The sequence below is a fragment of the Chelonus insularis genome, unplaced genomic scaffold (genome assembly GCF_013357705.1).
Source record: "Chelonus insularis isolate UGA/USDA-ARS -01 unplaced genomic scaffold, ASM1335770v1 contig_116_pilon, whole genome shotgun sequence".
Classification (NCBI taxonomy): Eukaryota; Metazoa; Arthropoda; class Insecta; order Hymenoptera; family Braconidae; genus Chelonus; species Chelonus insularis.
Genome location: NW_023276357.1, coordinates 608,458 through 623,199, shown reverse-complemented (window position 1 = coordinate 623,199; position 14,742 = coordinate 608,458). Strand labels below are relative to the sequence as shown.

At 30.5% G+C, this 14,742-nt stretch overlaps 8 protein-coding genes across 15 annotated transcripts in view; 4 read left to right on the top strand and 4 right to left on the bottom strand.

The window, feature by feature from the left end:
* Nucleotides 1-3: 3 nt before the first annotated feature.
* LOC118063689 (no circadian temperature entrainment) lies at nt 4-3,669 on the bottom strand. Of its 2 annotated transcripts, none has more exons than XM_035077793.1 (5): nt 3,558-3,669; nt 3,162-3,248; nt 3,040-3,086; nt 2,880-2,960; nt 4-2,800 (listed from the first exon to the last, which is right to left on the bottom strand). In XM_035077793.1, exons 2-5 carry the CDS (start codon nt 3,223-3,225, stop codon nt 224-226), a joined length of 2,769 nt encoding a protein of 922 aa, XP_034933684.1. In that variant the 5' UTR covers nt 3,226-3,248; nt 3,558-3,669; the 3' UTR covers nt 4-223. The 2 variants fall into 2 exon arrangements, with proteins under 2 accessions (XP_034933684.1, XP_034933694.1); XM_035077803.1 differs by having other exon boundaries at nt 3,162-3,259; nt 3,558-3,642.
* Nucleotides 3,670-3,994: 325 nt separating this feature from the next.
* Nucleotides 3,995-5,389, top strand: p23. 2 transcript variants are annotated; one of them, XM_035096623.1, is made up of 3 exons: nt 3,995-4,123; nt 4,788-5,160; nt 5,248-5,389. In XM_035096623.1, exons 1-3 carry the CDS (start codon nt 4,107-4,109, stop codon nt 5,362-5,364), a joined length of 507 nt encoding a protein of 168 aa, XP_034952514.1. In that variant the 5' UTR covers nt 3,995-4,106; the 3' UTR covers nt 5,365-5,389. The 2 variants fall into 2 exon arrangements, with proteins under 2 accessions (XP_034952514.1, XP_034952522.1); XM_035096631.1 differs by lacking the exon at nt 3,995-4,123 and adding an exon at nt 4,561-4,714.
* Nucleotides 5,390-5,725: 336 nt separating this feature from the next.
* LOC118075052 (INO80 complex subunit C) lies at nt 5,726-6,639 on the bottom strand. Its single transcript, XM_035096657.1, has 4 exons — nt 6,507-6,639; nt 6,174-6,355; nt 6,039-6,106; nt 5,726-5,972 (listed from the first exon to the last, which is right to left on the bottom strand). The coding sequence occupies exons 2-4, from the start codon at nt 6,346-6,348 to the stop codon at nt 5,841-5,843; spliced, it is 375 nt and encodes a 124-aa protein (XP_034952548.1). The 5' UTR covers nt 6,349-6,355; nt 6,507-6,639; the 3' UTR covers nt 5,726-5,840.
* Nucleotides 6,640-6,730: 91 nt separating this feature from the next.
* On the top strand, nt 6,731-8,088 carry Tpi (triose phosphate isomerase). Its single transcript, XM_035096609.1, has 3 exons — nt 6,731-7,117; nt 7,193-7,446; nt 7,545-8,088. The coding sequence occupies exons 1-3, from the start codon at nt 7,009-7,011 to the stop codon at nt 7,923-7,925; spliced, it is 744 nt and encodes a 247-aa protein (XP_034952500.1). The 5' UTR covers nt 6,731-7,008; the 3' UTR covers nt 7,926-8,088.
* Nucleotides 8,022-8,841, bottom strand: mRpL20 (mitochondrial ribosomal protein L20). The gene is made up of 3 exons (XM_035096643.1): nt 8,639-8,841; nt 8,452-8,562; nt 8,022-8,381 (listed from the first exon to the last, which is right to left on the bottom strand). The coding sequence occupies exons 1-3, from the start codon at nt 8,723-8,725 to the stop codon at nt 8,133-8,135; spliced, it is 447 nt and encodes a 148-aa protein (XP_034952534.1). The 5' UTR covers nt 8,726-8,841; the 3' UTR covers nt 8,022-8,132.
* A 114-nt stretch (nt 8,842-8,955) lies between these two features.
* Nucleotides 8,956-11,197, top strand: LOC118074536 (mitochondrial ornithine transporter 1). Its single transcript, XM_035095835.1, has 5 exons — nt 8,956-9,265; nt 9,541-9,777; nt 9,841-9,995; nt 10,097-10,369; nt 10,444-11,197. Exons 1-5 carry the CDS (start codon nt 9,181-9,183, stop codon nt 10,621-10,623), a joined length of 930 nt encoding a protein of 309 aa, XP_034951726.1. The 5' UTR covers nt 8,956-9,180; the 3' UTR covers nt 10,624-11,197.
* LOC118074458 (FAST kinase domain-containing protein 5, mitochondrial) lies at nt 10,071-14,079 on the bottom strand. The gene is made up of 6 exons (XM_035095672.1): nt 13,940-14,079; nt 12,208-13,530; nt 11,979-12,128; nt 11,669-11,897; nt 11,198-11,587; nt 10,071-11,118 (listed from the first exon to the last, which is right to left on the bottom strand). Exons 2-6 carry the CDS (start codon nt 13,419-13,421, stop codon nt 11,005-11,007), a joined length of 2,097 nt encoding a protein of 698 aa, XP_034951563.1. The 5' UTR covers nt 13,422-13,530; nt 13,940-14,079; the 3' UTR covers nt 10,071-11,004.
* Nucleotides 14,021-14,742, top strand: part of heph (polypyrimidine tract-binding protein 1 heph) — a 174,313-nt gene continuing 173,591 nt past the window's right edge. For 2 of the 6 annotated variants that reach the window (XM_035095795.1, XM_035095751.1), the window contains exon 1: nt 14,021-14,159. In XM_035095795.1, coding sequence (XP_034951686.1) covers nt 14,152-14,159 — 8 coding nt within the window. In that variant the 5' untranslated portion in view covers nt 14,021-14,151. Of the gene's footprint in view, nt 14,204-14,742 lie in introns of all 6 variants that reach the window. The other 4 variants (XM_035095805.1, XM_035095767.1, XM_035095707.1 and 1 more) reach the window with 3 other exon arrangements.

The window sequence follows — 14,742 nt, the reverse complement described above, 5'->3', positions numbered from 1 at the left end:
GCAATAGTATGATAAATCGTAATGAAATTATTATTATTATTATTATTATTATTATTAGTTGTATTCAAAAAAAATTGAATTAAGTAAGTTTTATACGAGAAATACATTAAAATAATAAAAAATTATTAGAATATTTAGCAATAGTATTTGACATAACATACATTGATGATGCTAAAAATATATAATTAATTTGCTACATCATTAGCAAACATCAGTAAAATAATTATTTATTATCTCCTTGTCCATCAGGCTGGTTATCTGATAACCCTTGTCGTTCTGTTTCACTATGAACTGAAGGAGCTGGTGAATATGAAGTATTATTACTTTCTGAATTAGAAGTAGAATTAGGTCCTGAAACATTACTATTGTTCGGATTCTCTGCTACTGGATGAGGTGGCTGAGCATGATAAGGACTATGTGATCCGTGAGTATGAGGTCTTCCAATTGAGTGAGGAGGATATTGAGGATATGGTTGATGATAATATGAATGAGTATATTGAGGATAAGATTGATGGTATGATTGTTGTTGACCGTACCCATATGAAGGATGTGGAGGTCTCGGTGAAAGTGATACATTTTGTGCCTGTGGTTGACCACTAGATGGTTGGTATTGTTGAGAGTATGTTTGAGCGGGAGGTATCATTGGTGGTGGTCCATGTGCATTCCCAGAGCCTTGAGATGTCATAATTGTAGGTTGATTTGGTTGATGAGAGGATATTGAATGATTTGACATCATATTAGATGTCTGATGAGGATTGTGTTGTAAAACTGGGACAGGAGAAAGAGATGGTGAAGTTGATGAAGGATTAGAATTTGCTGAAGGTGGAACATTTGAATGTTGAAGAGGTTGTTGATGTTGTGGAGGCTGTGAAGATGATTGATGATGAGACTGAGATGGAGGTTGTTGTTGTTGTTGTTGTTGTGAAGAGGAGTGTTGGGAAGAAGGTGGTGGATGTTGTTGCATTGGTGGCTGTTGTTGGGAATGTGGACCTTGGTGTGGCGATGGAGAAAGAGGATGATGTTGGGTTGTTGATGGATGTTGTTGTGGTTGTATTGATTGTTGTTGTTGTTGTTGCTGCTGTTGCTGTTGTGATTGTACTGATTGTGGGGGAGGCTGTTGTTGAGACAATGATGGAGGTGGCGGAGATGGCTGATGTTGAGATGAAGGAGGTTGTTGTTGAAGTTGTGGAGGTGATGATTGTTGAGGCTGTAACGAAGGTTGCACATGGTTTGTTGATTGTGGTGATGGTTGATGAAGAGACGGAGGTGACTGCTGCTGTTGCTGAGGTTGATTTTGAGATTGTGGATGTTGTGGATGCTGTGACATTGTATTGGAATGTTGAGAAGGAAGACTGGAGTGTGGCTGTTGCGTTTGAGGTGGAGGTTGCTGATGTTGAGGAGAAGGTGATGGTTGATGCTGTGAAGGTGCTTGAGATTGCATTGGCTGTACATGATTAGCAGATTGCGTTGGTTGTTGATGTTGAGAAGCGGGAGGGGGTAATTGTTGTTGTGGCTGTGATTGCGATAACGAAGTTGTTAATTGAAGAGGAGGTTGTTGTTGTGGTTGATGTTGAGAAATTGATGCAATTGTATTAGTATGTTGAGAAGGAAGACTAACAGATGATTGTGACGTGACCAATGATTGAGTTTGTGACGACGATTGATGTAATGGTATTTGATGTTGTAATAATGGAGCTGAAGGTTGCTGATGTTGATGCTGATTTGGTGCTTGAGACAACGATTGATGGTGAACTGAACTAATGGTTGGAGTATACATTATTGTATTACTTTGCGGCTCTTGATGTGCTTGCAAAGGTGAATCAGATTTTCCTTCATTATAAGGTGGTGATGAATTATCTTTCTTCTGTTCAATTGGTTTCTCAGATTCTGGGAATTTCTTTTCAGACATTTCATTTTCAGCCTCTGTCGATGCTTCTTCATTTAAAGATGCAGGTGTCGGGGTAGGAGTGGAATTTGGAGTTGATTCACTTGATGCTATGCCATCTGAACGAGTTTCTTCATTACCTCTAAGTCTTTCCCGTCGCAAGAGTTCATATTGACGTTCTACCATTTTATTAAACGTTTCTTCATCTACTGCTGGTTTACAATGTTTCTTCAATTCTTCTTGAAAAATTTCACTTGCTTCTATAAATTTACGTTTTTTAGCTTCAAATTTTTCCTCAATTTGTTGAAGTTCAGCTTCCAATTTTTTCTGATGCATTGTTAATGACTGAACCTGACGCCGTAAAACTTGCATTCTTTGAGTAGTTACTACAGAACGTACGTCAGGAACAACAGTATCACTAAATATTTCATTAATTAAACGATGATTGCGAGTATAACGTGAATAAGCAACATGTTTTACAGAATAACCATCATCTTGATCATCTTCATCTTCAGCAGGTAGAATATCTATTCTTCGATCTTGAGCAGATTGATTTTTACTGCTACTTGTAGAACGTTCATGAGTTTCACGGTCATCATTATTTTGTTGAGCTACACATAACGCTGATTTTCCTCTATTTTTAGCAGCAATATATGCCAAATATGCTGGTGAATTATGATACGTTTTCAGACTTTTTTCGTATTCAATCTTTTCTGCTTCATACTCCTCAATAAACTCCGTTTTGTCCTCTTCGGGCAAATCTCTCCACATTTGCCCAATTATTTTTCCAATTTCCCATAACTTTAATTCTGGATTTTGTGCCTTTACCTGATCCCATACTTTTCTGCTGTATCGCATGTACGGCATCAAAGGTTTTTCCGGAGCTTTAGGAGGTTTCGGAAGTCTTGAATCTGCCTTTAATATAATAAAATTATTAACATGAATAAACCGCATTATTATTAATAAAAAACTTATTTATAAATGATTAACTTACTGGAGTATTTTTTCCAACTTTTTGTGGAGTAAAACCGGGATGTCCATGAGGAGTTTGAATAAATGGACTTGAAGAATCTTTCTATATATTAATACATAAATGATTTATTATAAATAACTTTTGCACATTAAATGAATTCATTATCATACAATTTACTTACACTTGTTCCTGATCCACTACCACTATTACCAGATGTTCTAATACGTGCTACAAGTAGAAAAAAATAAAATTTTATATTATTATTTTATACAAGGAAGCTGCACTCAGATAATTAATACTTACAATTGGTGGATACCATGCCAGATGCAGATAATGCTACCTGCTTATAATTCTGTGGTAATGCCATGGTAATAATCGAGACTGTTTTTGCTGTAAATGAACTTCAATGAGAAATCACATACATTTGTAGAACGATGGTAACATTAAATTTAGTTCAATAAATAGATGAATTTGCAAAATTGAATTGGGTATAGTCGTGAAATGAACAATAGATTCTCTAAATTTACAATGTGCAATATTACGAAAACAAAATGGATTCAATAAACTTAAAACCGACATTGTTGGTTTACTATTATAATGTCAGTATTTTTTAAATTATAGGCAACATGATTAATGATATATATACTTATGCATAAATTATTTAAGAACATTAATAGAGAAATATAATAAAAAACTTACCTGATAAAATATAAATAATTACGTCATTGTAAGTTAGCGTCAGTTAGCGGCAGTTTTAGCATTAACTATATCCATATGTGCCCCTTGTTGTTTATCAAAAACCTGGTTTTTTGATCAGTGTGTAGTATATGTATTTCTTGACTTTGATTATTGTTTGCCTTGTGTTTATATAATAAATGCACATAATTCTTGATAGGTGACTCTATCCAATGGGCGCGCAATTTGAATCATGATTTGAAAATTGAGCCTAATATTTAATTTAGATAATATTAAAATACTTTTTCCGATTTAAAAAATTATAAAAAATATGTTGTTGACCATTTTTTTATTTAAAGAAAAATTTAAAATCAAAGAATTTATTTTTTGTTTTGTAAACCAATGAAAAAACTCGAATTGAAGTAATGCAAAATTTTTACAAGCTGTTGGTATTTTTTTTTGCCACCTAGATGGCACTTGACAAGACGACCACTACGAGTTAGTTGCGAGTGTGTGATAGGTGTAACTGCATTGTGTGTTTGCTTCTTTCCGGTCTGAAAATAATTTTTTGCGATGAGCAATAAAAATCCGTAAGTAACAAAATCATTAATAAAAATTAAAAAACAATAATTTTATTCTTCTTTGAAAATAAACATTGCTTTAAAACAATTCTAGAAATATTTATTGTCTCTCATTACTAAAGTGTTTGCTGCAAAGCTCCGAAACACCGCCATGTTGTAAAACTGTATTGATTCATGAAGTTTCTGGAAACCGGCGTCTAATTATCTTTATTTCATAAATTTTAACAAAATAAACAGTCTTAAATAATGTTTTTTTTGCAGAAGCCTATATTTTAAAGTTTCTAGATTTTTCTCATTAACAGAAGATCCATTATGAATTTTGTCGAACGACAAAATCCAATACAAAATGTGTCACATTTTCTTATTTATAATTTGATTCATATTAAAATATCTGAGAATATTTATTCTTTTCATTTTTATTTGTAAAGTTGATACTCATTTGTTGTCTTTCATATTTTTTATGTATAAAATTATCATTGATCATTCTACTGCAATGACTAGCATTTTCAAGCATAATTGTTTTGTTTTCTAACCTCTTTATGAATATAAGAAGCCACGCTTTTTTAAGTTTTCATTGTGAATTAACATGATCAATAAAAAGTAATTAAATGATATGAAACTGTATAAACTGATATGATGAAGTAACTGATATTTGATTTTTAAAATATTTCAGAATTACTCCTCCCCTCGTTATGTGGGCGCAGAAATCTGGACAAGTCTTTCTTACGTTTTGTTTAGAAGACTGTAAAAATCCTACAGTCAAAATAGATCCCGAAAAAATATACTTCAAAGGTGTTGGAGGAACGGAGAAAAAAGAACATGAAGTAACTATTAATTTTTATGGAGAAATAGATCCAGAAACTTCAGTTCAAAATTCAAAAGGAAGACTATATGAAGTAACGCTTACAAAAAAAGAATTCGGACCTTTTTGGCCAAGATTAACTAAAGAAGAACAAAAATTCCATTGGCTTAAGATTGATTTTAATAAATATAATGACGAAGAGGATTCAAGCAGTGATGGTGAACGTTCACAAGACTTTGAAAAGGTACTGTACAACACCAATTAATAAATTTTTCATTCAGACATATCATAGTACTATTGTTCGGTTTAATAACCAATAAATTTTTTTCAGAACCTTAAGGACTTCGCCTACTTTAATAACCAAGAAGAATCAAAGCCAGACTTTGGTGATTTTGATGAAGATAATGATCGTGACAGTGATGATGATAATCTACCTGATCTTGAATAAATAAAAAACCAAAAAAATATTTCGATTTAACGTGAAGATTTAAACTGTTTTCGAATTTCATCGCGACTCTATTAATTACAAACTGTTGTATGATTATGTATTGGACCATAAAAAATAGTTTAACGTTACTAACATCTTTACGATTTTGGAGGTCCTTTAAGCATACGACGTTAATTAAATGAGTCATGCATGTCCCAATGCCCATTCGTCAATAGGAAATGTTTTTAAATAGAACAAAAATGAAATTTGCAGTGCAAGACTAATGGGCGATTATAGAGTTCATCGAGTTCTCTTTTCTTATCTTCGTTAACTTTATTTGAAAAAATAAGTTATAATATCAAGCTTTTTTAATATTGATCGATCAAATATGTAAAATAAAATACATAAAATAATGATATAAAATATGATATAAAAGCGATAAAAAGTTCAATGTTTTTTTTCCTTTTAAATAAAAAAACCTCTTTAATTAATGTAAATTAACCAACTATACTAGATGCTCCACGAAGTGCAAGATACCCTGCAGTGATATCCATTGGTAAGCTGCGCACAGTTGAAAATTCTTCAGTAGTTGAGTAATAGAGTTTTGTTTGTGGATCCGTATATCGGGACTAAATAAATTAGTTAATCAGATAAGATAAATTTTACAAAATTCAATTCTTATAAATAATACTTACTAATAAGCCTGAGATGTCTGAGTATTTTTTGGCTGGTTTAAAGCTGGGTGGTGCATTTATTGAACTGTCTAAAATCAAAATCGTAACGTTTACGACCAAGAAGAAATTTTTATTTAAATGTTTTATTTAACTTACAATGAACAAATTCCGGAGGCCAAGGTAGACTCCGCTCTTGAGCAAGTACTTGTTTTAATGAACGCCAAGTCCGTTTTTTACCTGATATACTTATTGGTCTAAATTTCTGTTGAAATGATGGGTTTTTAAATACTGGTAAAGGCCTCTTTATTTCTGTTGCTTCTTCTGTCACCATGTTTTCCCTGATATTTAATTAAATAATCAATAATCATGCATCAAAATCAGAGTAATATAAAAATAAACATAACCTTCATGAATAAATTTTTATTGCTATAAAATTAAAGAATTTACGTCAACCATGATAAATTATTTTAAATAGTATTATTTCATTACCTTAAAAAAATATGTTCATGAATGTAACTACTTAAAAATGATCGTAATATATTATAAATGTAATTATTACGTTTTCACATCAATACATGAATTGATAAATAACAAAGAGAGGGGATACATAATAATAATACTAAAATAGGTAGTTTTTAACCGTATCGACGGAAGGTTAGAAATTTTTCAAAATCAACTGATTTGTCTGTTTTTTTTTTTAAATAAATGAAAATCGAAAACATTAGGTTAATTAAAATATATTATCAACTATTTGGAGTTTTAAAATGAAGTTGATTTAATAAAAAAAATCTTTTTCCTATTAATAAATTCTTGTATACACTAGAGAGGTAATGTTAAATAGATCAAGGTCTGAGGGGACGTCAATTCACCTTAGTCCAATCGAGAAGGTCAGAAGAGCAAGTTAGTTCAGCTTAGCTTAAATCTCGTCAGCATCCATTATCAGTGATATTTCTGTCAGCTGTCAAGTGTATTGCATTTTCATTAATACAAAATGGCACGAAAATTTTTCGTTGGTGGTAATTGGAAGATGAATGGTACAAAAAAAGAAATTGATGAAATAGTTGCATTTCTCAAAGCCGGCCCACTGGATCCAAATGTTGGTATGTGCAAATTATCACGTAGACATAATCATGTTTTGAATTAATTTACCCAGCAACTTATCCTTACTTTTATAGAGGTTGTCGTTGGCGTGCCGTCAATATACTTAAATTATACGAAGGGAATTTTACCTAGTAATGTCTCCATAAGCGCACAAAATTGTTACAAAGTGCCCAAAGGAGCTTTTACTGGTGAAATTAGCCCTGCTATGTTAAAAGATAATGAGATTCCTTGGGTAATCATTGGTCACTCTGAACGTCGTAATGTCTTTGGAGAGAGTGATGAATTAACTGCTGAAAAAGTAGCTCATGCACTTGAAGCTGGTATCAAGGTAATTTTACATAATATTTATGTCAAGAATTATCTATTTGTTCAAGTACTATTTTCGTCATAACAATGTTTAAAATAATATTATCATTTTGATCAAAGGTTATCGCTTGCATTGGTGAAAAATTGGAAGAACGTGAAGCTGGAAAAACAGAAGAAGTTGTTTTCAGGCAAACTAAAGCTATTGCAGATAAAATTAAATCTTGGGACAATGTTGTATTAGCCTATGAACCAGTATGGGCTATTGGTACTGGTAAAACTGCAACTCCACAACAAGCCCAAGAAGTTCATGATAAACTTAGAGAATGGTTCTCAAAGAATGTTAGTCCAGCAGTATCTGAATCATTACGGATTATCTATGGTGGATCAGTAACTGCTGGCAATGCTAAAGATTTAGCTAAAGAAAAAGATATTGATGGATTCTTGGTTGGCGGTGCTTCATTGAAACCAGATTTTGTTCAAATTGTTAATGCTAAGCAATAATTATAATCCTGTCAGTTCATAGAGTGACAGTGGTATTATAAGAAATTTTTATTTAACATATTGTTCGAATGTAAATTAGGAAATCGTAAAACAATATTTATTTATGAAGAAATGAATCATATATTGGAAAAATTAACAATACATTATGCTTAACTAAAATTAATAAATTCTATTGGTGCACAAAACTATAAATTGGCTTTTATGTTTTTATTTATACAATCCTCGAGCAAGAACGGCAGTAGGAAAAGCCAAATCTTTTATGCGCCGTAGCCCATCTGCTTTAGCTCTAGCACATGCAATTGTTGCAATAGATTGAAATGATCGTGGTTCCCAAATAGCTAAAGTTACTAGAGTCTTTCGATCAAGTAAGATATCACTTCTTGTAAGACCTTCCCTCAAAACTAAAGGATCAATGTTGTGTTGACTGCAAGCTGCGTCAAGTCTTTGATTCCATAACTAAAAAACATTAATTATTAATTATATCAATAACAGTGACTTTTTATAATTATCTTATCACATTGCTTACCTCCTTTAATTGTGTTCGTTTCAATTTTCTTCCTCTAGTTGCAAATTTCAAAGACCGGTGAAAACCTTTTATGGCTGAAGAGTAACAATTTCTTCTACGACGTTTTAAATGCTAAAAAAATTAAATCATATTTTGAAATTATAATTAAGCAACAAAATGACATTAAATAATTAATGTTAACACTTACTGCGACCATTTGAAAGACTTTTCTTTTGCGCCAAAATTCATCTGGTCCTTTGCAGAGACTGAAGAATAGTTTTGAAGTAAAAACCATTCTTGTTGTTAATCAAGCCTTGAAAAAAAGTTATCCAATCTTTAAATTAATAATACAACCGGTTTTTAGCATATAGCCATGTGTATTTATCTACATCCAAACGCATAAATGCCTGGTAAAAATTGTAGATTGGAAACTCGATATGTTTTATAAAAAATAATCATTCTTGCTGTCGGTAATTACTCATAGGATATAGCCAGACTCATATGATATGAATCCGGCATTAAATCTGGCCTCGCTAGAGTTCCTTGTAACTTTGTATTCTTTGTCTGTATACATTATATTAAATGTGCGAAATATAATAAACCAAACAATCCGGAGTCTTCGAATTATAAGTACTATTATCTTTAATCGTGAGACAGTAAAGCTTAAACCAATTTATGTTATTCTTGAAATATTTTGCATTGCATTAATTCATTGTTATTCGTTACAAAAAAAATTAAAAAGAGAAAAACATGACTTTAGAAGTACATGAATATACCACTGACAAATTGAAACATTTAAAAACTGGATTCATTGATTTTTTTGCTGGATCTCTTGGTAATTATACGTCTTCACATATATTTACATCACTTGTTAATAGTAGTAATGTTATATGATAATGTCATTGCTATTGAATACTTTTGACAATGCATTAGGCAACATGATGATATTTTTTTATCATAGTACAACTTCTATTTCAGTATTGTTAGATTAGAGAAGAAAATTTTTATCATAATTTCTCGTAAGATTTTAATCTTTTCATCAAAAGATAATCTCAGCCTTGAGCTACATAATTTTTGTAAATAAATGTGATAATTATTTTTTTATTTTAGGAGGAATTGCTTTAGTGTACGTAGGGCAGCCACTTGATACAGTAAAAGTCAAAATGCAAACATTCCCTAACATGTACAGTGGAATGGCAAATTGTTTTATGAAAACATTAAGAACTGATGGTTTAGCTCGAGGATTATATGCTGGAACCCTTCCCGCTGTAGTAGCAAATGTGGCTGAAAATTCTGTTCTTTTTGCAGCTTATGGTGGTTGTCAACAAGCTATTGCACGTATTACTGGTAAAATACGTTCATTAATAATTTTGTATAACATAACAATGATTAATATTGGAGTCTTTTCAGGAAAACAGAACGTAAAAAATTTAACTATTTTTGATAACGCATGTGCTGGATTTTTTGCTGCATTTTTTTCTTCTTTAACTTTATGTCCTACTGAACTTATAAAATGTCGTCTACAAGCAACGCGAGAACTTCAATCTGTACAAGGTGGTATAAGGGTAATTTGTTTTCGCTCTCCATTTATTCCAATTCTAAAATAATCTTATCACTATATAAAAATGTATTTATTTTTCTATAATTATTTTATTTATTGTTTTAGCAATACATTAGCCCTTGGTCACTCACGAAAAACATAATTCGGGAGAATGGATTTACAGGATTATTCAGAGGTCTTTCATCAACAATTGCCAGAGAAATGCCAGGTTATTTTTTCTTTTTCGGTGGCTATGAACTGACAAGAACTCTTCTCGCTAAACCTGGACAAAGTCGTGATGATATTGGATGGCAAAAAACTATGGTTGCCGGTGCAGTTGGTGGAAGTGTTCTTTGGCTTGTTATTTTTCCTGCTGATGTTGTCAAAAGTCGAATTCAAGTAAATAAATTGTTCTGTTTAATACATTTGTACTTTCAATAGACTAAAATAATTTTTTTATCACAATGTTTTAGGTTAAAAATCTTAGGGAGCCTGCGTTAGTTATCATGAAGCAAGTTATTCGAGAAGAAGGCGTTAGTGCACTATACAATGGTTTAAAACCTACACTAATTAGGACAATTCCAGCAACTGCAACACTTTTTGTTACTTATGAATATACGAAGAAAATTATGAGTTCATTACTGGGTGTTTGATATTAAAAAAAATTTAGAGTTAACTAATGTCTTAACTCACCCTACAGCAACTGTTTCTTTTATCATTCTATTTTTTCTATAATTATTCTTGTTAACGTTAAAATTTTTGAAGATTTAAAAATTTTCTAATAAATTATGAAAGAATCTAAAATGATTCGAAAAGTTTTTCAAGCATTTTTATAGAAGAAATTTCTTCATACAAAATGTAAATTTCATAACTTAAAAAAAATTGAATGGATTTGTATTATTTTTTATTTTACAAATCTATGAAAAACAAATTGTCAATTTTTGTAAAATATAGCTGGTCTATTTTTACGAATGATATTGCCAAAGCATTACCTTTATAGTAATTATAATAAAAAAAACAATTTTGTAATACTTTTATGATGATTTTATCGATGTTGTATTATTGACATGATTTGCAAATAATAGACTTCGAAGATAATTTTTTCTGTCTTCAACTGATACAATGGACATCCACTTGGTAGCTAACAGCTACAGAATATTTATTAATTATTAAATATTTATGTTAAAGGACAAATAAATAGAAATAAAAAAAATAAAAAATATTTACCGGAATGGGCTGATAGCCAATTTTTTTAAGTTGTCTCATTTTAGCATCAAACAAGCCAGTTGTTATTGAGTATTTATTAAAAATGGTATTTCTTGGAGCCAAAAGAAGAACTAACCATGTATGTTCATCAGGATCTGTAGGTGCATATTTTATTACACCTATTTGTCCAGCTTGAGGAAAATGTGGTTTCGGTGACACAAAATTTTTATTTTTATCTAGGCAGAAAATAATATCTTGTTTTGAATAATGTGGCAATAATTGGTCAGTAAAAAAACTAGAAGCTCCCAAAATATCTCTCAAATGATTAACAACTTCAAGTAAAAATCTGCTAGCCTGAGAAATGCGTACATTCATATCTGGATCTAAATCTGGTGGGTCTGTACTATATTTCTAAATACAGAAAAAATATTAGAATTAAATTGAATAACTACCCATTTAATTTATATTTAAGTAAAAAGAATAAAGCATTACCTTGTTTAAATATCTCGCAACTTTTTCTGGAAGTAATGGCCCATCATACTCGGGTACTTCAATTTGTACACCAGTACTAAACGTTAAATACTCTCTGCCTATCTTATACGGATTCATTTTGTAATATTTTGTCAGATATTCATGGTCTAATACTTTTGAAATTAAATCTAATGGATATATTTCTGCTTGAGATAAAAACATCAATGATGCACCTAAACATACTGGATGACTGTTCGAACAAAAAGTGATATAGTAATAATACAATTCAACAATATTATATGAAAATAATATTTATAAAAGGGAATATTACTTTGCTAGTTCTTTTGCACGTTGAGGATTTCTAAACTCGTTTACTATCTGTTCAAAAATAGGATGTTCCTTGGGATATTTGTAAGTTACTAAACTGAAAAGAATTCTTTCCAAATCTTTTGCCCTTGAAGTTGGAACAAATTCCTGAAAGCTATTAAATAGATATTATTTTATTATAAAAAATAAAACCTTTATAATAAAAGACTTGTATGTAGATAAAAGTAATTTACCGCTCTACGATCTCATCCATAAATCTTTTATCATAAAAATGCAATGCGGAAACTGCATGAGCAATATGAACTAGACAGATACCAGAAACATTCTGAATTTTAGGTCGAAAAGCATTTAAGAGGTCTTTCATTGTATTATCTTCGTCTACTCCAAGACTAAGTCTCACTATTTTAAATAACGTACATATTGCAATATCTCTTACAGAGTCTATTTCTTCGATAAATTTTCTAATAATTTTGATTCGTAATGAAGGATTATATAATCGGGTTTCAGTTTTGAAAAAACCCATGCATATAACTCCAAGTTCTTCAGCACTGTATGCAGGAATAAATAATTCTAATGCATACTCCAACTCGTACATATTTTTGAATGCTCTTCGAGAAACATTAATTATAAACAAATACTGTAAATAATGTTCTGGCTTCAATTGCTTTACTTGTCTTCCCAATTTTTTTACTGCTTTCTTTATAAATGCTGCCTTTAGATATCTGATTCTCCAAAAAAGATCACATAATGTCAAATAATCTTCATTTTTAAAATCATTCAGCCTAAGGAAACAATCGTTGTCTAATTCCATTAATAATTGAAAATAAGGTATTGGATTGTTTTTATCAAATTTAATTCGGTGTGTAGTTTGCCACAATTCAAGACACCTGAATATATCTTTCATTTCTTCATTAGTGTAACTTTGAACGTACGTCTTTAAAATTAATAAAATTTTTTCGAATTTTTTATCAGTTATTAATAAATTTTCTCGTTTGGGATATAAAGACAGTGTTTTAAAGTCATCCAATATTTCCTTTGAACATGTGTCTTCATAATTTTTGTTCAGAATTTTATCTATCATACAATCTGTAATATCCTCATCAGGAATTAAACGTGGCATTATTGTACTTTCAAGTTTTTTATTGTTTAACAATACACTATAAGCAAACAAATTTTCTGAAAAACTTGGTTTATCATAGTCGTCATTCTTGGAATCATTGTTATTATCCTCTTCATTATCTCTTTGAAGTGTTTCTGATAAATTTGATAAATTTCTTGATATAATAAATTGTGAATTATTATGTGGTAAATTTTTATGAATACTTTTTAAATAATTGTTATATGGATGATTGAGGTTAACTTTCGATACAAGTCCAGCTGAATATAATCGTGAGTATAACAATCGTTCATGAACATTCAAAAGAACTCTCAATTTTCTTACAAACATTTTTTAATTTTGTTGTATTCTCAATTTTTAACGAAAACCTTTGAAAACTTTTTTTAATATCCTATTCTTAAACGCACATGTACACCGCCATTTTACATGTTGGATTAATCTGATGAAGAGAGAAAGATTTATTGATAATGGAACAGAGTCATTTTTTAATGATCACTAATTCCATTTTATGATTTATAAAGCTTAATAATTTTTTTTTGTAATTAAATGGTAAAACGTAATGTTAATTTCTTATTAATATATTTGTAGATAGTTTATTAGAAATTGCATTTGAGTTTTAAATGATTTTTGAAAATTTCGCGCGTATATTTAATAACGAAAATTGACATAGCGTCTGAAAAGTGGCTCCCTCATGAGCAAACGAGTAATGAGAGGAATCAACATAAAGAAAGATAGGCGTGTGTGTTAGTAATCTTGTGAATCGTGTTAGGTCGTGTTACTTATTTTTTTTATCGCTTTTAGTTCGAAAAATTTCGGTGAATAATAAAAATAAATTATTGTTTAATCACCTTAACAGTTAATAGTTGTTAATTTTAAATATTTGTTTCAAAAAATGCAAAATTATCATCGATTAATATGTAATAGACATTGAGTTGTTGAGTGAACACCGGTTCCAGATGATCCACCCACTCCCCAAGATACGTGTTGCAATAATACGGTAGAAAAATTTTTGACATCACCGAATGCAGTTAATTTCCAGGCCTTTGATTCACTGAACAGGATGGACGGGTGAGACTGAACCCGAAGAATAATTTATTGACAACGATTAAAAAGTATGCTTGTTTATGCGTGCGTGCGTGTATGTGTATGTGTACGTGAGATAGCATGTTTGGAAACAGCAGATAGAAAGAGAGAATAGAGTTATTGAATTGAAAATAAACTATATCATAATAAAATAAACAATAAAAACTTATAAAAAAGTTGTATTTATATGTATTGATGTCAACTTTTAAGGGAATATAAACAGAAAATATTTTGAAAGTAAATAAGTGGCACTGTTGAAAAACTGAGTGTGCAATTTTTAGAAGTATAAACTAATTGAATCGTAAAAGGTCAATCAATAGAAATACAATTTAAAACTGAATCTATTGATTGCGAATTGAGTGAAAACCATGATTTACAAAGAAATAAACTAAATGGAGTAATGAAAACAAAAATCTAGTGATGTGTGTATTTAGTATATAGTTGGAGAAAGAAATACAAAATCCAAGTTCATTATTATCCTTATATTGCCTCTAGGATACATGTATATATTTTAATATTTATATACGTAGAACGATCAAATCAGTTAACTTCAATATATAGGAGAATT